The sequence below is a fragment of the Kogia breviceps genome, chromosome 5 (genome assembly GCF_026419965.1).
Source record: "Kogia breviceps isolate mKogBre1 chromosome 5, mKogBre1 haplotype 1, whole genome shotgun sequence".
NCBI classification, from domain to species: domain Eukaryota; kingdom Metazoa; phylum Chordata; class Mammalia; order Artiodactyla; family Physeteridae; genus Kogia; species Kogia breviceps.
In genome coordinates, this window is record NC_081314.1 from 43,845,162 (window position 1) to 43,871,720 (window position 26,559).

The 26,559-nt window shown below is 33.8% G+C and overlaps 1 protein-coding gene across 9 annotated transcripts in view; it reads left to right on the top strand.

Moving 5' to 3' along the window:
- Positions 1-26,559, top strand: part of RSRC1 (arginine and serine rich coiled-coil 1) — a 443,255-nt gene that overhangs the window by 257,557 nt on the left and 159,139 nt on the right. For all 9 annotated transcript variants that reach the window (XM_059065529.2, XM_059065528.2, XM_067033908.1 and 6 more), the window contains one exon: positions 10,416-10,467. In XM_059065529.2, the coding sequence (XP_058921512.1) occupies positions 10,416-10,467 (52 nt within the window). The remainder of the gene's footprint in view (positions 1-10,415; positions 10,468-26,559) is intronic.

Here is a 26,559-nt window from a genome sequence, read left to right on the forward strand (position 1 = left end):
GGGCAGGGAGGCTTTATAAGTATAAATATATAATTCCCTGTGTGTGTGCATGTGTGTGTATGTGTATAATTTGCAGACCTCATATATGAAAAATTACTTTCATTATAATTAAGAACTCTGAAAACTCAATAATAAGAAAGCAATTTAATAAAAAATTGGCAAAATATTTGACCATCTATTTTTCCATCAAATATATAGATAGATAATAAATAGGCACATGAAAAGATGCTCAATACCAATAATCATTAGGGAAATATAGATTAAAGCCACAATAAGGTATACTAGGTCATGACTAGGATGTGGAACAACTGAAACTCCTATATGGTTCTGGGGGGAATATGAAACCACTTTGGAAACAGTTTGGTATTTTCTTAAAAAGTTAAACATATGTTTACCATACGATTCAACCTTTCCAATCCTAGGTATATACCAAAGAGATCTGAAAGCATATATTTATATAGTGACTTTTACCTTAATGTTTATAGTATGTTTTATAATAGCCAAGAAACTAGAAATAGTTTGAATTTTTGTCAACAGGCAAATGCATAAAGAAGTTGTAGTATTTACTTACAGTGGAATACTACCCAGCAGTAAAAAGGAATGCATATCGATATATACAACAGCATGGATGAATTTCAAAATAATTATGCTGAGTTTAAAAGCTAGACATAAAAAGAGTACATATCATATGATTCCATCTATATAACATAGTAGAAAGTGCAAAGTAATGTACAGTGATAGAAAGCAGATCAGTGGTTGCCTGGGAAGTAGAATGGAGGCACAGAGGGGCATGGAAGAATTAAAGAAGGACGTGGAAAATTTTGGAGTAATGGACATGCTCATTATCTTAACAGTAATGATGGCTTCATGGCTGTATGAGTATGTCAAAACCTATAAAACTACACTTTAAATGGTGTAATTTATTGTGGTTTCATTATACCTTAATAAGCTCTGAAAATTTTAAGAAAATATAGAAGTAACGCACATGATTGGCATAATGTAAACATTTAGTAAATAGTAGTTTCTTTAAATTATTATTTTTATTATCTTCCTCATTATGCTTTAAGATCCTTGAAATTTGAAACTGTATTGGAGTCATGTCAGCATCATGGCATAGAATGAGACATTACCTTTGTCTCTCCCCTTCAATATTCAACCAGTAAAACATCCACAACTGAACAAAGCTGACCCTGCCCAACATACCAGAATGCCAGAGAATTCTACATTTCTGTACATCTACATATGGGTGGTCTGGAAAACATAGGGGAGATAGAAGTGAGGAAAGAGCAAAGGGGGTGCCTGCGATTAAGGCCCTCCAGCCTCAGCAGCTGTGCCCACAGGCCCATAGCATTTAACAGCAGCAAGGGAGGCAGCACACATGACTTTGGCCTCCTGGCCACAGTGGCAGCTGTGGCCACAGGTAACTGGGCTGCAGTGTCAGCAGGGCCTGGGACACCATCCCCCTCCCCAGAACTGCAAACCTGACAACACCAGACACAGCAGAGGTGCCCATGCAACCCTGACTCCTCTCCCACCCTCACCCTCTGCAGTGGCAGAGCTTGAGACTCAGGATATCCTGAGTAATTGTTTTATTTTATACAATAGCAGCAGAATACACGTTCTTCTTAGGTACACATGGAACTTTCTCAAGGATTGACCATACATTGGGACACAAAACAAGTCTCAATAAACTTAAGAAGATTGAAATCATATCAAACATCTTTTCTGATCACATCCATGTTGTAGCATATTATAAAATTTCCTTCCTTTTTAAGGCTGAATAATATTTCAGTGTATGTTTATACCACATTTTGCTCATCCATTCATTCATCAGTGGACACTTGGGTATTTCCATTTCAGCTCTTATGAATAATGTTTCTATGAACATGGGTGTACAAATATCTCTTCAAGACCCTGGTTCCAATTCTTTGGGGTATGTACCCAGATGTGGAATTGTTAGATCATATGGTAATTCTATTTTTTAATTTTTTGAGGAACTGCCTTATTGTTTTCCACAGCCCTGTACCATTTTAATTCCCATCAACAGTACATAAGGGTTCCAATTTCTCCATGTTCTTGCCAACACTTGTGCTGTGTGCAAGCTGCTCTAGGAACAGGTGCACTGTTGCTTGTCACATGGTTGGCGGTGGGGGATGGGTAGTTGCTACTGTGCTAATAGCTGAAATTGACCAAAATTAACTGCAATTTACTGTCCACGTCTTCCCCTGGTAGTTTGCAAGCCTTCAAAAGAATCAAGAGTTCTAAAAGAGTTATGTCAGACAGATTCTGCCAGTGTAATTATTGTCTAGATGGGGAGACGGATTCCTGGTGCTTCCTACTCTGCCATCTTCCAGAATCCTCTGTATATATTTTTTGTATAAAAAGAGCATATGATAATATAAAATTGAGAGTAATAACTGAAAACCATATAATGCAGTCCTAATTTTGATTTTGTGAAATGTTGTTTCTAAGCTTGAGTTCTCTCTTTGCTCAGCCAGTCTTCCTTTCAGAATTTATACTTCCCTGTCATCAACAAAGCCAAAAGTGTGGTTGGCAGCTGGAATGGCTGTAGCTTCATCAACTTACAGAATTTCCTTAGGGGTGGCCAGTGGTTAGGAAGCTAAATATGAATGGAGTGAAAAGAGTGAGCAAATAGTTTAAATAGTTCAGTGTGTAAACTGGTTTTTGTAAGGATAGGCTTCTTTTTGCTTCTCTTTTTTTTTGTATGGTCATGGCTCAGAGGATTGTGCTGGTTTGGAATGTTAGCTTTGGCAGTATTTTGAGAATCTAGACATGCAGTCTATTTGTAAGGAACTCAGGGTATTGGACTAAATAAGAGTAAAACCAAAGTTGAAGGAAAAAGTCTAGATATTGAGGTTGGTCACCTCCACAAGTCATCGAGAGACTGACCTTTCTTTTGGTTTCATCTTAGGAGATTTGTTTCTTCCTAAGAAACCACTTTCTTCTCTAAAACTAGGGCTTACCAATGGAGTTATGTAGGTATACTTGGTTACCAAGGGAAGGGGAGGGACCAGGGCAGTTCTGAAGAATCCATGGCAATAGAAAGACTACCAAACCCCTCCTGCCCCCAAAAGGACCCGTATTAATTTAGAAAGTTTAAGCCCTATGTGATATAAAACCTTACAGTAAAAATTCATACTATTCTTACTGTTGTTCTATTAATGTCAATGCTAATATTTTTTAAGGGAACAACATTTATATTCTGTGTAATTCAGTTTGGGTAATATTTGTTTTTATAATTATACATTACTAGTTTTGATTTAAGGAATATTATTATTTTTTAACATCTTTATTGGAGTATAATTGCTTTACAATGGTGTGTTAGTTTCTGCTTTATAACAAAGTGAACAGCTATACATATACATATATCCCCATATCTCCTCCCTCTTGTGTCTCCCTCCCACCCTCCCTATCCTACCCCCTAGGTGGTCACAAAGCACCGAGCTGATCTCCCTGTGCTATGTGGCTGCTTCCCACTAGCTATTTTACATTTGGTAGTATATATTAGTCCATGACACTCTCTCACTTCATCTCGGCTTACCGATCCCCCTCCCCATGTCCTCAAGTCCATTCTCCACATCTGCGTCTTTATTCCTGTCCTGCCCCTAGGTTCTTCAGAACCTTTTTTTTTTTTTTTAGATTCCATATATATGTGTTAGCATACAGTATTTGTTTTTCTCTTTCTGACTTACTTCACTCTGTATGACAGACTCTAGGTCCTCACTACAAAAAACTCAATTTCGTTTCTTTTTATGGCTGAGTAATATTCCATTGTATATATGTGCCACATCTTCTTTATCCATTCATCTGTCAATGGACACGTAGGTTGCTTCCATGTCTGGCTATTGTAAATAGAGCTGCAGTGAACATTATGGTACATGTCTCTTTTTGAATTATGTTTTTCTCAGGGTATATGCCCAGTAGTGGGATTTCTGGGTCATATGGTAGTTCTATTTTTACTTTTTTAAGGAACCTTCATACTGTTCTTCACAGTGGCTGTATCAATTTACATTCCCACCAACAGTGTAAGAGGATTCCCTTTTCTCCACACCCTCTCTAGAATTTGTTGTTTGTAGATTTTCTGAAGATGCCCATTCTGACTGGTGTGAGGTGATACCTCATTGTAGTTTTGATTTGCATTTCTCTAATGATTAGTGATGAGCATTCTTTCATGTGTTTGTTGGCTGTCTGTATATCTTCTTTGGAGGAATGTCTATTTAAGTCTTCTGCCCATTTTTGGATTGGGTTGTTTGTTTTTTTGATACTGAGCTGCATGAGCTGCTTGTAAATGTTGGAGATTAATCCTTTGTCAGTTGCTTCATTTGCAAATATTTTCTCACATTCTGAGGGTTGTCTTTTCGTCTTGTTTATGGCTGCCTTTGCTGTGCAAAAGATTTTAAGTTTCATTAGGTCCCATTTGTTTATTTTTGGTTTTATTTTCATTTCTCTAGGAGGTGGGTTCAAAAGGATCTTGCTGTGATGTATGTCATAGAGTGTTCTGCCTATGTTTTCCTCTGAGAGTTTTATAGTGTCTGGCCTTACATTTAGGTCTTTAATCAATTTTGAGTTTATTTTTGTGTATGATGTAGGGAGTGTTCTGATTTCATTCTTTTACATGTAGCTGTCCAGTTTTCCCAGCACCATTTATTGAAGAGACTCTCTTTTCTCCATTGTACATTCTCGCCTCCTTTATCAAGGATAAGGTGACCATATGTGCGTGAGTTTATCTCTGGGCTTTCTATCATGTTCCATTGATCCATATTTCTGTTTTTGTGCCAGTCCCATACTGTCTTGATTACTGTAGCTTTGTAGTAGAGTCTGAAGTCAGGGAGCCTGATTCCTCCAGCTCCGTTTTTCTTTCTCAAGATTGCTTTGGCTATTAGGGATCTTTTCTGTTTCCATACAAATTGTAAAATTTTTTGTTCTAGTTCTGTGAAAAATGCCATTGGTAGTTTGATAGGGATTGCATTGAATATGTAGATTGCTTTGGGTAGTGTAGTCATTTTCACAATGTTGTTTCTTCCAATCCAAGAACATGGTATATCTCTCCATCTGTTTGTATCATCTTTAATTTCTGTCATCAGTGTTTTATAGTTTTCTGCATACAGGTCTTTTTTCTCCTTTGATAGGTTTATTCCTAGGTATTTTATTCTTTTTGTTGCAATGGTAAATGGGAGTGTTTCCTTAATTCCTCTTTCAGATTTTTCATCATTGGTGTATAGGAATTCAAGAAATTTCTGTACATTAATTTTGTATCTAGCTACTTTACCAAATTTGTTGATTAGCTCTAGTAGTTTTCTGGTAGCGTCTTTAGGATTCTCTATGTATAGTATCATGTCATCTGCAAATAGTGACAGCTTTACTTATTCTTTTCTGATTTGGATTCCTTTTATTTCTTTTTCTTCTCTGATTGCTGTGGCTAGAACTTCCAAAACTATGTTGAATAAGAATGGTGAGAGTGGGCAACCTTGGTTTGTTCCTGATCTTAGTGGAAATGGTTTCAATTGTTCACCATTGAGAACAATGTTGGCTGTGGGTTTGTCATATATGCCCTATATTATGTTGAAGTAAGTTCCCTCTGTGCCTACTTTCTGGAGGATTTTTTATCATAAATGGATGTTGAATTTCATTGAAAGCTTTTTCTGCATCTGTTGAGATGATCACATGATTTTTATCCTTCAGTTTGTTAGTATGGTGTATCACATTGACTGATATGCGTATATTGAAGACTCCTTGCTTTCCTGGGATAAACCCCACCTGATCATGGTGTAGATACTTTTAATGTGCTGTTGGATTCTGTTTGCTAGTATTTTGTTGAGGATTTTTACATCTGTGTTCATCAGTGATATTGGCCTGTAATCTTCTTTTTTTGTAACATCTTTGTCTGGTTTTGGTATCAGGGTGATGGTGGCCTTGTAGAATGAGTTTAGGAGTGTTCCTCCCTCTGCTATATTCTGGAAGAGTTTGAGAAGGATAGATGTTAGCTCTTCTCTAAATGTTTGATAGAATTCTCCTGTGAACCCATCTGGTCCTGGGCTTTTGTTCGTTGGAAGATTTTTAATCACATTCTCAATTTGAGTGCTTGTGATTGGTCTGTTTATATTTTCTGTTTCTTCCTGGTTCAGTCTCAGAACGTTGTGCTTTTCTAAGAATGTGTCCATTTCTTCCAGGTTGTCCATTTTACTGGCAGATAGTTGCTTTTAGTAATCTCTCATGATCCTTTGTATTTCTGCAGTGTCAGTCATTACTTCTCCTTTTTCATATCTAATTCTGTTGATTTGAGTCTTCTCCCTTTTTTTCTTGATGAGTCTGGCTAATGGTTTATCGATTTTGTTTATCTTCTCAAAGAACCAGCTTTTAGTTTTATTGATATTTGCTCTTGTTTCCTTCATTTCTTTTTCATTTATTTCTGATCGGATCTTTATGATTTCTTTCCTTCTGCTAACTTTGGGGGGTTTTTGTTCTTCTTTCTCTAATTGCTTTAGGTGTAAGGTTAGGTTGTTTATTTGAGATTTTTTTTGTTTTTTGAGGTAGGATTGTATTGCTATAAACTTCCCTCTTAGAACTGCTTTTGCTGCATCCCATAGGTTTTGTGTCATCATGTGTTCATTGTCATTTTTTTCTAGGTATTTTTTGATTTCCTCTTTGATTTCTTCAGTGATCTCTAGGTTATTTAGTAGTGTATTGTTTCACCTCCATGTATTTGTATTTTTTACAGATTTTTTCCCATAGGAATATTATTTTTTAATAGAATACAATTTTTTCTCCATAAGTTTGCTTCATACAATATAATTGTGACATTGTGTTCTTAAATATGTCCTCATTTATCATTTCTTATTTTGAGAAATTGCTGTATTCCATGCATTTGTATTTGATGCTAGTTTCTTTTTTATTTCATAAAGGTTTTTTTTTTTTTCTGGCTCTGAATAACATTAGTACCATTTACCAGTTTTAGATGGAATTCATACCAATCCCTGGAGTCTAATACACTCTAAAATATATAAAGCATTAGAAATTTTGGCACTCAAGCCCCAAAGGTTTTCTCAATCTGAGTCAGCTTAGTATGATGATACCTAACTAAAAATGGATGAGTAGAAAAATGTTCTTTTAACTGTATATTGTTTCTTCTTTCTTCTTAATCTTTTCTTTAAAAGTTACTATAACTGGCAATCAGAATGCTGGCAACATAAATCAGCCTGCCTCCTCTCCATTTCCATCTCCAGCTTATCTACTTTTACTGAGTGAGGCAGCTACTGATGCAGATGGGCAGGTGGGACCTTGAGGGTTTCAGCCAAGAGACCTGTTGTGATGCTTTCCCTCTCTGGGACAAACTCAAGGCTGAAACACTGTGGAGGAGCACTTGGAAAGAATTTGAAGGGCAAGTGAGAGAAAAAGACTGGAACTGAGAATCCCATATCCATTCAAATTATTCACCAATTGTGGTGAAAGAAAGATATTTGCAGGTGGGAAAAAAGTGAGAGAACATGTATATCCTAATACCCTATCCAAGAAAAATGCTTGTGAAATGAATCAAATATTTTTAAGAGGAAAAATACTTATAAAAGACAAATTACTTTTAAAAGTCTGGCAAATCTAACAATGTGTTTGTCCCCATAGTTGGAATTAATCCCTATATTTCACAAATAATTTAGGAAGTTATATTTGTGTAGGCAAATGTACTATCTTGGATAGATTTTTTTTAACAGAATCAAAAATCTATCTGTATGCTTTTGTATCTGTGAAATTAATTGCTTTGAATTCATGAATATCCTAGTGATGTAGTTAGAAGAATCCTGAGATTTGGAGTCAGAAGGTCTTAATTTCAGCCTATCATTTACTAGTAAAGGCAAGTTAGTAAACTACTCTTATTCCCTGGTTTTCTTTATCTTTGAAATATGAATCCTGTATTGTAGATTGTTAGAGGAATTAATAAAATATAAATATGTCTTAACAGGTGTTTTTATCTTAATCATCAACCATTAAGACTGTTTAGGAATGGTAATCACCATAGTTTTAAGACATAGGTTTTAACCGGAGGAGAGAGGGAGCTGCTATGGAGGGGGTTTTGTGGGTTAAGAGACTTTAACACTATTGTTAATATTTTACTGAATATGGGTACTCATCACTTTTTATATTTGTTTTAAATATTTCTTATTTGGTAAAAATAATCTTTTCTTATGAAGAAACTATAACTTTCCCATGAAGTATCTTAAGCAATAAAGTTTCTCACATTTTTCTATCAAACATTACTGCTTACTAGGATACTCTGAAATGTATACTTCATAATTCTGTGCTTGCTTGAGATCTGCTAGTCAGAACATTATTTCCTTCTTGCCATTCTAGTTATGCTATGCTGCACAAAGTATCAATATCATGTTTCTACTGTTTGTTAAGTAGATGGCAGAGACCACAGACTGTTTTGGGATTGAATCTGGCTCTGAGAAGTACTGTTTGTTCCACACAGTATTTGTCTTTATGGTGACTTAAAGTCTCAGGAAAAAAATCAAGAAGTTTTATAACCCTTGATTTGCATTTCTGCATGACAACAGTGAGTTAGTGCTGAGTACCAGCTGCTTTCTTTAGCTGGGCCATGTGCTCCACAGTTCTGCACACTCACTATGTTCCCTGATACTGATGTCAAATGTCATTTGCCTTTCATCATTATAAATGTTCATGTTAATTGCTTGGCAGTTTCCTTTATAACTGTTAGAGAGATCATATTCAGTAGATGTCACAGTCTTCTATTGATATTTTGCTATGATATTTTAATTTGATGTCACATTTTTAATATTGATAACTTTATAAAGCACACTTACATACATTTTTTCTACAAACATATGACATAAAAAACATAAAACATATGACATTCTTTTCATTTGTCAACTCTTCCTTCTCTCATATCCAATCAGTCCTTTCATGTTACCAATTAAATGTTTCTCAAATCTAGTTCTTCCTGTCCAACCTTACTGCTACTGCTCCTCCCCAGGCCCTCATCATCTCTCATCTGGAGTTCTTTAATTGCTCCCTAACTGAGCTCCTTGCCTTCTGTCACATTCTTTGCAGTTCATCCTCAAGTATATTGCTAGAATGATGTGTCAGAGTGCAGATCTCATCTCGTCACCCCACTATTTCAAATTCTTCCAAGTCTCTCCGTCTTATATGGCAGGGGTCAATAGTCTTTTCCTTAAAGATCTACATGGTAAATATTTCAGACTTTGCTGGCCATAAGAGTCCTCCTGCAAATAGTTGACTCTGCTGTTGTTGAGTTGAGCACAAAAGCAACCATGGACAATATATAAACCAATGAGCATGACTATGTTCCAATAAAACTTATTTACAAAACCAGGTTTAGGTCAGAGTTTGTTAATCCCTCTTCTATGATATAAAAAGCTAGCCCTGTCTTCTTTCCTGTCTCATCTACCACTCTCCTATCCTGTTTCTTACAGTTTATTCAGAAGTACCATTCAAATTCTTCCACTTTTCTGAGCACAACATCTTCTTTCCATATCCAATTATGTAATTCTTTTCATTCAGGCTGTTTTTTTCAAAAATATCAAAACATTCAAATATATCTTGTAAAATGTTAATTCTCAAATGATGGTATCGTATATAAACATGAGATTATTTAGTCACTTACTGACATCTTAAGAAATGTAAAGTCTTAAGTATTAAAAACAGTTTTTAACAAGTCTTTCATAAAGATCATAACCTTGATACAATCCATCTTATAGTTTGGATACCATCAACATATTATCCAAAAATTTCAGAATAAGGTCACTGGTAGGGAAGTAGTTTCAACATTACCAACTGTATTGAATCAAAGTTCATTGAGAGAATAATTTTAGGACAGTTAGTAGGAATTGAAAGCAGTAACTCACATTGTGTCCTATCTTTATCACAATTGCTCCTTTCAAATACTGTAAGGAAAGCAGAAAATATTTGGTTTTAGTATATGATTTGCCTGAGGTATTGGACTTTAAGTTGCTATTTAAATTCTAATAGGTCATTTTGCATGTTTCCATATGCAAAGAAACAATACAACTTGAGAGGATGTTGTTAAATGTGTGGGTTTTGCCTCCTTACTAAATTACACGTATTTAGGCTGTTGCTGACTGGTACATGTTGGATAACAAATAAAAGCTATTCCAGTTAAAAAAAAAAAAAAAAAGGAAGAAGTTCATTCTTGCATCATAATAATGAAAAGTGTGATTTGATTACTAGGGTGAGAGAGTAGATTGGTAGAGCTGCTATGATGGAATTTTGTTAAGATGTGGGTGGATATTAATACTGATTATGACAAAGTTCTCTAAATTTTCTGATACTCACATAATAATGCATTAATTTAAAGCTCTGTTAAAACTACCTTGTAAGTGTCTTTTATGGTTGATTTTTAGCCACCAGCTGAACAGGCCAAAGCAAGACTACAACTGGTTCTTGAAGCTGCTGGTAAGTGTTAATAATTAACTTTATTTAAATGAAAATATGTGAAATAATTCCTAGCATGCTTACAGATGGGTCAAAGAGCAAAACACCTATTTTCATATAGCCTCACAAATTTGTGAGATCTTTTTATGGCCATATTTTACCTCAAATATTTATTGCTATAGTATGATGTTAAAAGGTCATTCTTTACTTTCTTATTTATAAAACTGGCTTCGATTTTAGTTTTAATTTTGATGAAGTCCAGTTTATTGATTTTTGTCTTTTACGGACTGTGCTTTTAGTGACATGTTTAAGAAGAATTTTATACCTTTACATTTTATATTTGAGGCTGTGATCATTTTTATATAAGGTGTGATTTTTAGATCAAGGTTTTGCTCTAAAGGAAATGAGATAAATGTTTAATAATTCTTCCAGTTACATTAGACTAACTCATTGGACTATTCGTCTGGATACCATCTAATCTTAAAAATCTGTATGTTTTAATATCTCAATTGCACAATAATTCTGTCTTTGATTTTAGATTATAATATCCAGATTCATGTATACATTAAATACTTTACTTTTTAAAAAATATAAGAGATCCATGTTATCTTTTCCAAGTACTGATATTTTACTCTGAATCTTAATGTGGTTTTTAAAAATACATGTTACATTCAAATAATAAGTTATAAAGATCAAGCATGAGGTAGGGTTAGAATAATATTACCAAAGGAGTACATGTTTCTTAAAATTATTTACTTTTTAAGGATCTATAAAGAGTTCATAATTTCCAACTGGAAAATGAGAATTCTATTTTGACATCAAAAGTAATTTCAGACTACCAAATGATAGTAGTTATATTTTTAATATTCATTGCAAAAATACATGTATGCATATTAATTCAAGGATTTCTTACATTAGCTCCTTTTATTCCTACCCAATGTGTCTACAGTCTAAAGATTGGGAACACTAGTATAAATGATATACTAGCTTCATAAATCACTAATTGAAATAACTTACTGTATAAAAATTAATATTTTGACTGTGAATCTCTATACCACTTCATATTACTTTAAAGGTCATTTATCTTTATGTATTGATCTTACTCATTTTATCTTTAATTACATAGAACACAGGATATACTAAAATTTTGCTTACTATTAGGTTTTTCAAATTTTGACTCTCCAATAAATATATTATAGGATAAAGCTAGTTAATACGATTCTCTGTTATTTATATAATATATATTCATTCTTTAGTGGCATTTTGCTTAGAAGAAATATTTCCAGGTTCATTACTTGAGTACTGACAAATTCTTGCTTTAAAGGAAAATATTTATTGTGCTTAGTCCAGAAAATATTTGTTTCTATTATTGCAACTGTAAAGAATTGTATTTCATAGTTTTATACAGTTTTCTTTACCTTTTAAAAAAATTTTTTTAACGTCTTTATGGAGTCTAATTGCTTTACAATGGTGTGTTAGTTTCTGCTTTATAACAAAGTGTATCAGCTATACATATACATATATCCCCATATCTCCTCCCTCTTACATCTCCCTCCCACCCTCCCTATCCCACCCCTCTATACAAAAAGTGTATTATAAAACAGATCTGACAGTGCAGACCTCAGTGTATAACTTGCTTATATTGGTCCCAGCTGTCACTCCTCATTTTTTAATTGAACATTCTAAATTCTATTAAGGATAAATAAGGAGGTTCTGTGAATTTGACAAACATTCAAAATATTATGGCAATTTTCAAATTAAAAAACTTAACATTGCCCGCCATAAGCAAAGGACAGACCTTAGCTAGATGTAGGATTATTTATTTAATCATTTTCTTCTTATTGAACATTTACATTATCTCTAGCTTTTCCCTCTTATCCATAATACTGTTATGCACATCCTGTTACAAATAGTGTTTTTTATAGTTTAGCTTATTTTCTTGGAATTGATTACTATAGAAATGAGTTTATGAGATTAGAGGGTGTTAATATGTAGAGTGGCTTTTTATACATTCTTGCTAAATTGTTTTACTAAAGGATTGTGTTGTAACCATTGTCACTGGTTAAGAAACCATTTTAACCAGATTTTGCTTTTTGATGCCATTTCCATGACTATTGCTTTATAACATGAAATAACATGTTATACTCCTTTGAAAAACATATATTACTGTTATTAATGAGAACTTGTAGCCTTGAAGAGGAGAAGCAGATAGATGGATATAGGGGAGCACTAAGCAAATATAGAACTTATTGTCAAGGTTCTGGATCTCTGTTTCATTGATGAATCAAGATATTCATTGTATTATTAAAAATAAACAAACAAGCAAAATAAAGTAGGGGGGAATAAGAACTTGAGCTCAGTCTGGTAAGGCTCGTGGATAAAGTCTAGCCTGGTCCTGAGATTGAGGTGGCTGGATAGGAAGGCCTGGTAGTTCCCATTCTGTCTCATTGGAGTTTTCTTGAGTTACCAGGGAAAACACCCTCAACTTTGGGGCCTTAAAATTGGGTATAGGGAAAAACTTAAGGCTGTATGCTAGATTCTTGAGACAGGATTTATTTCAGCCTTATAGTTACCATAATCTGGTAGATAGGGTTCATATGTAGAAATCTTGCTGACTAGACTTAGTCTTTTACTCTAATTGTGGGTCCCAGAAGAAAGTTTTATATATTACCATTGCATTGTTATTGATCTATTAGTGAATGTTAATAATGGCCTTGGTTTGGAATTAAAATATATTTAATAACATTTGGCAGTAATTACTAGCAGTATGATTTTGAAAGACATGTATGCGTAAAATACATTAAGCAAAATATAACCATGTACCTTGAATTGGAAGTCAGAGATTTTATTGTATTTGTTATGATCATATTTTGTATATACTAAACTGTTAACATTTTTATATTTTGCTATGCTAAATCTTCAGATTTAGGTAGAATCTTTTTTCATGTTTATTGCCAAAATGCTATTGAAATGAAGTTTCAAGTTTCTTGTTTAACTTTTAATTTGAAGGTGATGTGAAGTTAAGGTTACATCTAAGATGTTTTGTTATTACCAAATGCAGGAGAACTCAAGCTTGTAAAACTATATAAATTTGTAAGATTGAATTTTTAAATTATCAATATAACTTCAGATAATGGTTTACTTTATGATATTGAGTAAATCCAATTAAAATTCCTCTTGGCCGTGACTTCTTTCTTTTATTTAAAAAACACTTTTGCCATTCTCACATTCATTAAGATTCAAAACCTTGAAATGTTTATCTTTGACTTCTTTATAGGCAGTCATTCACCTAGAATTAATGACTTATTTTGAAATATTTTTTATAGTTATCCCTCTATTATCTTTCCCACTGCCAACTCCTTAGTCTGGACACCAAACAATCCACCCAAAGGTTAATCCATTACCTCCTAGTTGGTCTTTTGCTTCAATTCTGTCTCTTCTCCAGAGAGAGGGTGCTGAATAGTGGAAGGGTTCTAAGCCTGCTTCCACTGCTCACTCATTCTGTGACCTTCAGTAGTATGATGTTTATTGTTTAGCCAATACTTTTTTTTAATGGAATATGGCAGATGTGTGTATTTTCTAGTTTACTGTAGTTCTTTACTTTTTAAAAGTAATTTATTGAGGTGAAATTCACATAAGACAAAATGAAACATAACTGTTTAAAGTGACAATTCAGTGGCATTAAATACATCCACAAAGCTATATAACCACCACCTCTATCTAGTTTTAAAACATTTCCAAAGTAAAACCTATTACCTATTAGGCAATTTCTCTCCCTTCACCTTACCCTCAGCTCCTGGCAACCACAACCATCAACCTGCCCTCTATCTCTATGGATTTATCTATTCTGCATATTTCATACAAATGGAATCATACAGTGTGTGACCTTGTGTGTCTAGCCTCTTTCATTTAGCATGTTTTGGAGGTATAGCCATGTTGTAGCCTGTGTCAGTATTTTATTCCTTTTTATGGCTGAATAATATTCCACTGAATGTGTGTGTGTGTGTGTGTGTGTATATATGTGTGTGTGTGTGTGTGTGTTTACACACATGCCATTTGTTTCTTCATCTATTGATGGAAATATGGGTTTTTTCCACCTTTGGGCTATTGTGAACAGTGTAGCTTTGAACATGCATATATATATGTACTTGTTTGAGTAACCATTTGTAATTTTGAGGTGTATACACCTAGGAGTATAATTATGGGGTCATTTGGTAAATTGTTTAACTTTTTGTAAAACCACCAAACTTTTCCACAGCGGCTGAACCATATTACATTCCTACCAGCAGTATAAAAGTGTAGCCCCCTATTGTCTCAATTAGATCATGTTGCATATTTAAGTTACTATTTGACAGTATCAATATTTAGGTTTTGAGGATTTCCCTACACCATTATTTCCTAGTCTGTAAGGGGAGAAGATGATGATTACCTTATAGGATTGCTGTGAAGATAAATATTATAAGTGAAGTATCTAGACCAGAGTCTGGCAGATGGTAGCCACCAGAAAATTTTTATTTCCATATTGCTTCTGGTGAGTACCATTGCTAGATGATTCTTTCTCACCCACCACTTGGTCATGCTGCTCTTTTGCTCAAAATTATTCACTGGCTCTAGATTGCTTACAAGATCAATTTTACACTTCTGTGCTTAAGGTTCCAAGGTTCTATATGGTGGATTCACAGACTTTTCTAACTTTTTTTCTTAGAATTCATTTTTATACTTCTTCTCATTATTCTTTGAGTTACTCATGTTCTTTTCTACCTGGGAATTTTTGCTTGTGATTTTTTTTCTCCTCTAGAAATGTCTTTCTCCTTCCTCTTTCTCTCTCTAAACACTTCAGTATACATCTCAAATAACATTTCCACATGACTTCTCTGACCATTACAGCATGTAATCTTTCTGTTCTCCTTTGAATTCTTTTTCTTTTTTTCTTTGCACACCATTCATGTTGGTATTTACTCACATACTGCTGATATTAATATTTGTTTCATGAGTGTTGGACCTATTTTCCCAATGAAATAATGAATGTCTGAAGGTCAGGAACCATATCTAAAACTTCTGGATCTTTCCCAGGAGTTTTAACAACGCCTGTAGTGAGTGTCACTATGCCAAATAGAATTCCAGCTATTAATCTTTGGTGAGTAAGTCATTGTGAAATAATGTTCTGGGTAACTGAAAATTAAGCCTTTGGATGCTGGTGTGCTCATTTAAACCACTCTTTGGTGGATTTTAAATAGATATATTGAAAAGTTCCCTGGCTTCAAAAGTAGAAGATACATGGCAATAATCTTAAACTTGAAGTTAGTACATGACAGAAGAGATAACAAAATGTGATTATCACACAGGAGGAAGAAGGAAGATAATGAGTTTACTTAAAGACTCACCTCCATCACTTTTGCTGCCACTGTTGTTTGACTTGTTAGCATCATTCCACACATTAGTTGATTTTCCACAAAAACACAATGTCATCTTATGCTCCATATGCTCATAGGTCTGAAGAAGAATTTAGAGGAGAGATTTTTCCAAAGCATAAATATTTTTCATCACCATGAAAAAAATGACACTTCTCAGAACATAGTTTCAAGACATAATTTTCTCTAAAAGTCTCCCTAATATTTTACTTTTAATAGAATTATTGACACCTACAAGCTTTAAAATTATATCTCTAATGTTATAAGAGAAATAGAAGTTTCTTTAATGCATGTATGGTAAATCCCCTTTATCATAAAATTTCTGTGTAATATTTCATTTTCTAAATAATATCTACAGCACTTTTTATTGTGCTTTATAGTTTTCAAAGCATTTTCATAAATCTTTTATCATTTGACTCATCACTGCATGGAGAGCTAATTAACTCCATTTTACAAATATCCTGAAAGCTTAAATGACTTGTAAAAGATCACATACCTAGTAAGTGGGAAAACCAGGACTCAAATCCAATGATTTCTGACTCCTGAGCTATTTCTATCCATAGGTTAAATCCCTGAGTTACACTGAGCAGAAAGAAGGGTGATAGAAAACATTACCAAATACATATCTTGTTTTGTTAGGCATAATGCTACAATTACCTTATAAAAATAATTTCCATCCTCAAGCAAGCCTTTGATATTGAAATGAGTTGTTTTTAATTGATAATACAAAAGGATTAAAGTTTTATTCAGAATAAAAGTTCTTTTCCTTAACTATTAAGGTGCTCATAGTAGCTATATTTCTGAGAACTTTGAAAAATCTAGGGTAATGTTCTGTGATTACCAGTGTTTTCTTCTTCACCCTAACTATGGACATGCATTTCAGTGACCCTTGCTGGGATAGAAGCTAATTAAGTATTGTAAAATACAGAAGAGTTACACACGTAAGAACACTATATCGAGGAAAGAAGCTGTTTTGGGGAATAAGTCATAAGTGCCTCACTCCATCCCAATTATTCTGCAGCATGTTAAACTTGGATTTTCTTCTCTTAGTTACCCATTAAGTACCTGGAAGCCACGTCCTAACCCTCTCTCTTCATAGCCATCTAATCTTGTAAGTCCCAGTACTTCTCTGAAGTCCAGTCTAGCTTTAAATATTTGTAGTTCTGAGAATTACAAATGAAATTGCCATGATAATGTTTTCTGGGGAGCATAGAAAGCCATTCTGCAACCCTGATTTAACGTGGACAGAGGTTTTGCTCCATAGGCTTCTGACCACTGATCTCTGGCTCCAAGAAATAGGTTGATTTATTGTGAGAGAGGCTTTCATGTAGGGCAAACCTAAAAAAAACAGAGCAAGTGATTAAAAAGTTAACTTCTATTTCATATAAATAAATAGTTTTCAGACTTCTTTTTTCCCCGTGTAAGCTTCTGCTTGATTGCATGTTGGTTAGTCTAGATTCATATCCGGCTTCGTTCACTAACTAACTTTGTGAGCTTGAGCAGATCACTTCGCCTTTGCTCTTCTTTAGTTTCCTCATCTATAAAATGGAGATCCTAATAGTACATAACTAATGGTGTTGTTATGGACTTTAAGTGCGTTAACATTTGTAAAACACTTGGAATAGTACCTCGTACATAGTAAGCATTCAGTAAATGTTTGCAATTAGTATGAAAAGCAATAGAGTATGGTGGTCAAGTTCTGAAGTCAAATGGCCTGGGTGCTATTTCCAGATCCATTATTTACTGACAAAACCATGGGAAAATTGTTAAACCTTGCTCAACCTCAGTTTTTTCATTTATGAAATGGGAATGAGAATATATACTTTTAGAGTTTTAATGAAAACTAAATAAATTAACATAATAAAGTTTTTAGAACAGCACCTAACATATAACTGAGCGTTCTATAAACATTAGCCAGGAAGAGTGGAAGTAGTTTTTTATGGCATCACCAGAGTGGCTTTATGAGGTAATTAAAGAAGAGATATTGAGGCAAACATCCTCCTCATACCACCATACATGTACAGTTAAAAGAAGTTATCAAGAATTAAGAATTCTTGTGCTTTTTAAAAGAAACAAATGTATACAATCTTAAATAGTTTCATTGACTTGGGCATTGGTTAAAACCTTTTTTTCATCAAATGTGATTTTTGCAAAACCACATTTCTTCAGAAATTCTACATAAAATTTAATACCTTTAATGCAAAGTCAAATTGATAATGTTAATTTAACTCCCAGTTTCCAATAATGAGCATGATTTTGCACTTTGTGTTAATCCAAAAAGATATACTAGTGCTTCCTAACTATTAAGTAAATTACTTTTAGAAAATATAAGTTATTTGGTTTAGCATCAGTTACACATTTATATTTGAATGACTATTATTTATCCCCAATAATATTTAGTAAGAAGAAAGCTATCAGTTAGAGTCTAACAATATCACAGCAACTTGCCATGTTTGAGCAGATGTTAAGCAGACAGTAGTTGAATGTTAATTTTGAGAGGGTGGTATGTTTAAGCCTAGCTGAAGTATGTTGCATGTGGGCTTTCTAGACTTGAGTACAATGCTGGCTCTCTGGGGAGAATTTTAAAGCTAAACCTCTTTCTTTTGGGTCCTCTATATGGACTCTCTCAAGTCAGTATAAAGCAGATCATCCCTAGGCTAAAGCCCTTCAGCTTTTGTTATTGGGCTCTGTAGACCTGTAATTAGGCCTCCTGGCAGGCCTTGCAGGCCAGTTAATGGTCATATGGAGTTTCTGTGAGGCAGACTGGCTTTGTATAAATCCTGGGTAGGAATATGTTTATGGGTCACTTCCTACCAGGACCATGCTTTGTCCTTATGCCCTGTGGGCTGACAGGGAGCAGGTTCCCTTGACCATGGACTGTTCAGTTTGCAACTCAAAATCTACTCCGCTAATCCCCAGTGTAAACAGAGGATTTAGAAGGGCTTCTGTCACTTACAGTTGCCAATTCACTTGGGTGTCTGTGAATTTATTTTTCCCCAGAATTCATTATTGAAAGACTGACAAATGTATAAGATTTGGATGTTTGCTTTATCAAGTATGCAGTTGCTTTTTCAGTGATTTTATAATCATTGTAAATAATTTATCTAACACAGAATTATGTAATGAAGTTTTTTTTAAATTAAGCACCCTTTAATATTTAATTTAAGCCATTAAAAAATTTGGAATAACAGCCACCCTTTTCCTATAAGGGAAATTATAGGTCTGTTTTTATGATAAGAGTAAATAACATTATGTACAGAAATTTACCAAAAAGTGATTAATAGATTTCAGGTAAGTCAAAGAAATAATTAATTCAAAACTCTTCTATACTATACATTTTATGTTAAGTAAAAATTTCATTTTAGTTCCATGTGTAACGGAGAGCTTTTGAAAGGAGGAATATCAGATCAGTATATAAAATGCTCAATAAGTATGTATTTCATGAAGTATTTAAAATAATAAGAGTACCATTTATTGAGCATCTACTATGTGGCAAGCATGTTTATACATTTTCACATATTATAAATATTTTTAATGTATGATCCATGTTTCCTAGCCAAGCAAAATGTTTGGATTTTAAGAAAGTCATAATTGAGATTTCTTTTGTTTTTCCACTTTAATCTTTTATTTCTTTTTTTTTTTTTTTTCTGTTTGCTTGGATTATATGAAGATTTGATTCTAAAATGTGTAAGTTCTGAGTGTGATCTGAAAAGAACTGTCACCTGTCTTCCTGTGAGCCAATTTTTCTTTTAGGGGGAAATCAAATGATGAATACTTTCCCAGGTCTCATCTAGTAAATCAGTGCTCAGTATTTTGCATTTTGTGATGTAAAAATGGTTCATGACAGATGTGGCTGAAAAGACCACATACGTAGACTGCATGATTTTAGTCTGGTGGAACTAATAGGATCACTCATTACATTTTAGATCCTGGGGTTTCTTTTTTCTTTCATTAAAAAAAAAAAAAAACCTGTTTAAATAGAGTGGTCCTTTTTGTGTGTGAGTACAGCATCTTCCCTTAAATTTACAAAGAGTTGATGGTAACAAATCAACAAATAACTCTCTCTTCCAAAAAATTCTTTTAATAATATTTATTTAATGTTAACTGCTATTTTTAATTGTCCTATCATACCATAAAAATTAAGATTTTGTTCTATTTTTATAAAGGATTTCTTTGAATTTTACATAGCAAAACTGAAAAGTGCATTCCTTAGAGAATCCAAGACCTGTGAATTAAACAGTCATATATTAGAAATAAATTTTGCAAATATTGAAATAATTAATGACAACAAAAAGACATTTTACAGTAGGAATTCTTGGTGTTCACTTACAACTGGGAGAATCATAGCATAGTCTGCTTTTCTTTTTAGTGTACCCAGTATATTTACTGAAGTAGAAATATATTTATGATCTATTTTGGAATTCAAAAACTGGTGGTTCCTGAACAATGTAAAGGATCTGATCTTATTTTAAGTTTGACCAAAAGTTCATGTTTACATTGAAAAATACCCTATGTGATTTATATCAAAATGCTAATAGTGGTTATTGTTTCTGTGTGGTGAGATTTCAGGTTTTTTTTAAAAAAATTTTGGCTTGTCTTCATTTTCCAATTGTTTTGAAGTTATGAAGAGAACCTAAAGAGATATAGAAAAGGTTTAATTTAAACACGACAAAATTCCCCAACAATTAGTATGAAATTTGATAAGTTGTGACAAATATATACAGTTGTGTAACTACCACCAAAATTTTTGATAAAGGACATTTATATTTCTCCAAAAAGTTCCTTTTATTCCTTTGAAGTCAATTCTCTCCTCTTGGACCTTAGCAACCACTAATCTGCTTTATGTCACTATGGTTTTGTTGTTTTTGAAATGCCATATAAATGGAATCATACAGTGTGTAGACTTTTGTGTCAGTAGTCTTTCAGTTGGCATAATGCTTTTTAGATTTGTACACATTGTTGTGAGCATCAGTTCTTTTTATTGCTGAGTAGTATTCCACTGTATGTCTATACCAGTTTGTTTATTCGTTCAACACTTGGTGGACAGGTGGGTTGTTTCCAGTTTATGGTTTTTGCGAGTAAAACTTATATGAACATTTGAGTACAAGTTTGTGTGAACACATAGTTTCATTTCTCTTGAGTAAATACTTAGGAATGGGGTTCGTTGGTTATATAGTAAGTATAGGCTTAACTTTAATCCCAAATGGTTTTCCAAAGTGCTGTACCATTCTGTGTTTCCACAGCAAATTATGGAAGTCTCATTTGTTCCCCATCTTTGACATCACTTTGATGTTGTTGGTTTTTTTCTAATTTCAGCCATTCTATTAAATGTGTTGTGGTTCATTCGACTTTAATGTGCATTCCTGTGATGACTAATGAGGTTGGGCATCTTTCATGAAATCATTTGTCACCTGTATACTTTGGTAAAGTATCTGCTCATATCTGTTGCCCATTTTTAAAAGGAATTGTTTGTATTATTGACTTGTAGAGTTATTTATATATTCTGAATACAAGTCAGATGTTTGGTTTATAAATATTTTCTCCTTGTCTATGCCTTGGCTATTTTCTAAACAATATTTTTGGTTTTTTTTTAAATAAAGATTTACATACAGTAAAATATACCCTTTTTAGGGACAGTTCTTTGATTTTTGACAAATGCAAACAGTTGTATAACAGCACCCAGAATCAAGATGTTGAACAATTCTATCATCTCTTAATATCCCCATTCCCCTTTGTTGTGAACCCCTCCCCCCGGCTAGCTCCTGGAAACTGATCTGTTTTTTGTCCCTACAGTCTTGACTTTTCTAATGTGTCATATAAATGTAATAATATAATAAGTAGCTTTTTTAGTTTGGTTTCTTTGACCCAGCATAATGCTTTTAAGATTTATCCATGCTGTGGCATGTATCAGTAGTTTATTCCTTTTTTTATTACCACATAGTATTCCATTGTATGGGTTAATTAATTGAAGGATATTTAGGTTCTTTCCAGTTTTGGACAATTATGAATTAAACCATTACAACATTTTCAAATAGGATTTTGTGTGAACATAAGTTTTTGTTTCATTTGGGTCAATACTCAGGACTGGGATTGCTGAATAATTTGATAATTTTATGTTTAACTTTATGAGAACCTACAAATTGTTTTCCAAGTGACTGGACCATTTTGCACTTAGGAAGCAATGTGTGAGAAATCCAGTTGTTCCACATCCTTGTCAGTATTTGGTATTATTAGTTTTGGTGTTTAGAGATGTCTCTGTGGTTTTAATCTGAATATCCCTCTTGATGAATGTTGTTGAGTGTCTCTTCATGTGCTTATTTGCCATCGTAGGTCCTCTTTTCCCTTTTTAAAAAATTGAGTTATTTGTTTTTCAGTTGCTGAGTTTTGAGAATTAGGTAAATTCCTGATAAAATTTCTTTATCAGATATGTCATTTGCACATATTTTTCACATTCTCTTACTAGTGTCTTTTTTAAAAAAATTAATTAATTAATTTATTTATTTATTTTGGGCTGTGTTGGGTCTTCATTTCTGTGTGAGGGCTTTCTCTGGTTGTGGCAAGTGGGGGCCACTCTTCATTGCAGTGCGTGGGCCTCTCACTGTCACGGCCTCTCATGTTGCAGAGCACAGGCTGCAGACCCGCGGGCTCAGTATTTGTGGCTCACGGGCCCAGTTGCTCCGCGGCATGTAGGATCTTCCCAGACCAAGGCTTGAACCCGTATCCCCCACATCGGCAGGCAGATTCTCAACCACTGCGCCACCAGGGAAGCCCTACTAGTGACTTTTGAAGGGTAGAAGTTCTTAATGTGTTGAAGTCCAATTTATCAGTTTTTTCTTTTATGTATTGTGCTTTTAGTGTTATATCTAAGAAAGTTTTGCCTAACTAAAGAACACAAAGATTTGCTTTTATGTTTTCTTCTAGAATTTTCATAGTTTAGATTTTACATTTAGATCTATAATACATTTTAAATTAATTTTTGTATTAATAGAAGTATGGGTTGAGGTTATTTTCTTTGCATATGGATATCTAATGATCCCAGTAACATTTGTTGAAAAGATAGTTTCCCTCCACTGAATTGTCTTTGTACCTTTGTAAAGTATGAATTGACCACATATGACTAGATCTGTTTTGGAGTCTCTATTCCATTGATCTATATGTATATCCATCCTTTTGCCAATACCACATTTCCATGATTACTGTAACTCTGTGGTAAGTCTTGAAATGTGGACTTCACATCAGTTTGGAGAGAATTGACATCTTAACAGTATTGAATCTTCCACCCATGAAAATAGTATAGTTCTCTACCTCCAGTTCCTTGATTTCTTTCATCAGAGTTTTGTAGTTTTTGGTATATAGATCTTGTACGTATTCTGTTAGATTTATTCCTAAAGGATTTTATGTTTTGGGGTGCCATTGTGAACGTATGATTTTTTAAGTGTGAATTTCCAGTTGTTCATTGAGAATCTATAAAATACAGTTTCATTTTGAGTATTAAATTTATATCCTATAATTTTGTTGAACTAAGAGGGGTTTTTTAATATTCTTTAAATATTCTACATGGACAGTCATGTCATCTGTGAATAGAGCAAGGTTTTTTTTCCTTTCATATCTGAGTGCCTTTTCTTTCTTATTCTTGATTTATTATTTTAGCTAGAACCTCCAAGCACAATTTTGAATAGAAGTGTTGAGAGTGGCTATCCTTCATTTGCTCCTGATCTTAGGTAGAGAGTATTCAGTCTTTTACCATTAAGCAAGATGTTAACTGTAGAATAGATGCCCTTTTTAGGTTGAGGAATTTTTCTTCTATTCCTAGTTTGCTTTGAGTTTTTATCAGGAATGAGTGTTTAATTTTGTCACATGCCTTTTCTGCATTTATTGAGATGACCATATGTGTTTCCTTTCTTAGTATTGATATGTTGAATTTCATTGATTGATTTCAAATGTTAAACAGATCTTATTTAGATTCCTGGGAGAAACACCACTTGGACATGATGTACTTCTTTTTATATACTATACTGTTGTATTAGATTTTCTGAAATTTTATATTGTATATATTATAGCTTGTATTCATAGCAATTATAAATACTTCATTAGAATTATTTACATGCATGATTCCTTCAGTTAAGTGATAAGCCCTTCAAGGTAAGGGTTGTCAACTTTGTATTTTCCAGTAACTAACGCAATACCCTAGTGTTAGAAGCCTTTGTTTATTAATAGTTGGTTGGATGAATGAATGATGTCACTGGTAGCATGAGTAAATGTGTATTTATATGCCATTGAAGTTAAATCTTAAACTGGGAGTTAAAAATAAGCTTGGATTCTTTTTCTTCCAGGAAGTGGTATGTTGTTACATAGTAATTTCTCTAATATTTTCCAGTAAGCAGTGCTCTTTGCTCATTGTTTGCCATTGTTCTGGGAACAATAATAGAGGATATATCTCTAACACTTTATGGTTACCATTTCCATGTTCTTATAAGAAACCACTGAAGCAACATCATTGTATGCACATTGATAATACTGTTTCATGCCTTGTGAATATAGGGGAAATAGGTTGGTTATCACAGTAGTCAAATGGATTGGGTATTTTACTCTTTGGTTGTGAATGAGTGGCGATACATATTATCTGTACAGCTCATCTCAATTGCTCCTATTTGTATGTGATGCAATTCACAAAATATCCCAAACCAGTGAGGCTGACTTTTCATATGGGGCTATCATTTAACTTAGAATTTGTAGCTGAGTAGATTCACACAAGAAGAGAGATAGTGTGACAAAAGAAAATGGGAGGGGAGGAGAGAAAATCTGGGATATCCTACTTTGTTTTTTCTCCCTATCCCTCATCCATAAATCAGAAAGGAAAACTCATCTCCAGATAGCTGAACCTGCGGTTTTTAACCAAGTAAAATATACAATTTTTCCTCTATAGCAAATCCTGATATAGAAAGGATTAATCAGACTTTGATGGGAAATTTATACCATGTAGAATCTTCAAGTCTGGTGTTGGGGAGAAAGAAAACTTTCCTTTACCCTCTTAGGTTTTTCTGTCTGGTCTAAGAATTAAATTGACAGGCAGATTTTTAAATTTCGTTCGTGCGAGAAGGTCGGAAACCCCACATACACGAGAGGTTCAAAGACAGAAAGGTAAAAGGCATATGTGCCGTTCTGAGTTAAGGAATGGGTGGGTTAGGGGCCTGAAGCATCCAAGCATAGGAGGGTCATTCACAGGACAATAAAAAGACGAGCAGATATTTGGTAATGAATGTTTGCCCTGCCATATAGATGGCACCCTTTAGATAAAATTTATCTCCTGTAGCAACTCTTTTCTGGGAAAAATCCCCAATTAATATTCTTCTAGGTATTTAAGGGAGGGGCATTAGTTTCTCCTGAACTTGCAGGGCCTTGATTGCCTTTAGCTCAAAGTAATCCTCATGTAAAAGGGGAGGCTAATTCTGAACCCCTACACTAGCTTTCCCTACTTCTATGTAATACATCATCTAAACAAAATTTAATCAAATATTATCTAAATGAAAAACCATACACATCTAATGTTTTCAGAAAAGTTATTGGTTAGTATGCCAATATTATATATACATATATTACATATGCTCATAAAAGATAATTTTTAGTTTTGAATTAAAATTAGGGAACTTGAATGTAATTAATACTTTTAAAATTAAATACTTTGTATGTAGTGGTTCCTAAGGCAGTTCCTGGAAGGAATATGAATCCCTTATAATTCTTGATGTGACAGTAGTAGCTCCATTTAAGTGTACTTTTCATTGGTTCAGAGTTATTCCACATGGGGTAATTTCTTCTGTTACGACTCTCTTAAGTAATACTTGAAATGGTCATAATTTCTCAATTTTGCATAGTGATCTTGAAAGATTGCTAAGGCAGTCTTGTGATTTTTAGAATTGTTTTAAAAGATGACTTGTTTATTATTGTCATGCTAAAGATTTCTGAAAATGTTAAAGACCTTGAAAAGTAAATAGGGCTTAGCAAATCACTGTTGATTAGATGAAAGAATTTTTGTACATATGGATATAATTGTTGGATTTTTTTTTTTACCTTTTAAAATTGGGTAAGGGACTTCCCTGGTGGCGCAGTGGTTAAGAAAACCCCTGCTAATGCAGGGGACACGGGTTTGAGCCCTGGTCCGGGAAGATCGCACATGCTGGGGAGCAACTAAGCCCGTGCGCCACAACTACTGAGCCTGCACTCTAGAGCCCACAAGCCATAACTGTTGATCCCACTTGCCAAAACTATTGAAGCCCATGCACCCAGAACCTGTGCTCCACAACATGAGAATCCACCGCATTGAGAAGCCCGTGCACCGCAACGAAGAGTAGCCCCTGCTCGCTGCAACTAGAGAAAGCCCGCGCACAGCAACAAAAACCCAACACAGCCAATAAATAAATACATAAATAAAATAAAATTACAAAAAAATAAAATGAAATAAATTTGAGTAAAACTATTGGATAATATTCATTTAGGAAGGCAAGCACATTTATAAATATATCTTGCTATAAATATTTATAAATAGATTTTATAAAATATGAATTAAAATTACTTATAGGAAGATATCTAAAAGCATAATGAGGTGTAAATATTTTTCATAATGTGGGTTTGAGCATTGCATATTTTGCCTAAGCCTGTCTTCATTTTCTCAAATTTTATTTTCTATTATCCCCTCACTTTGCAA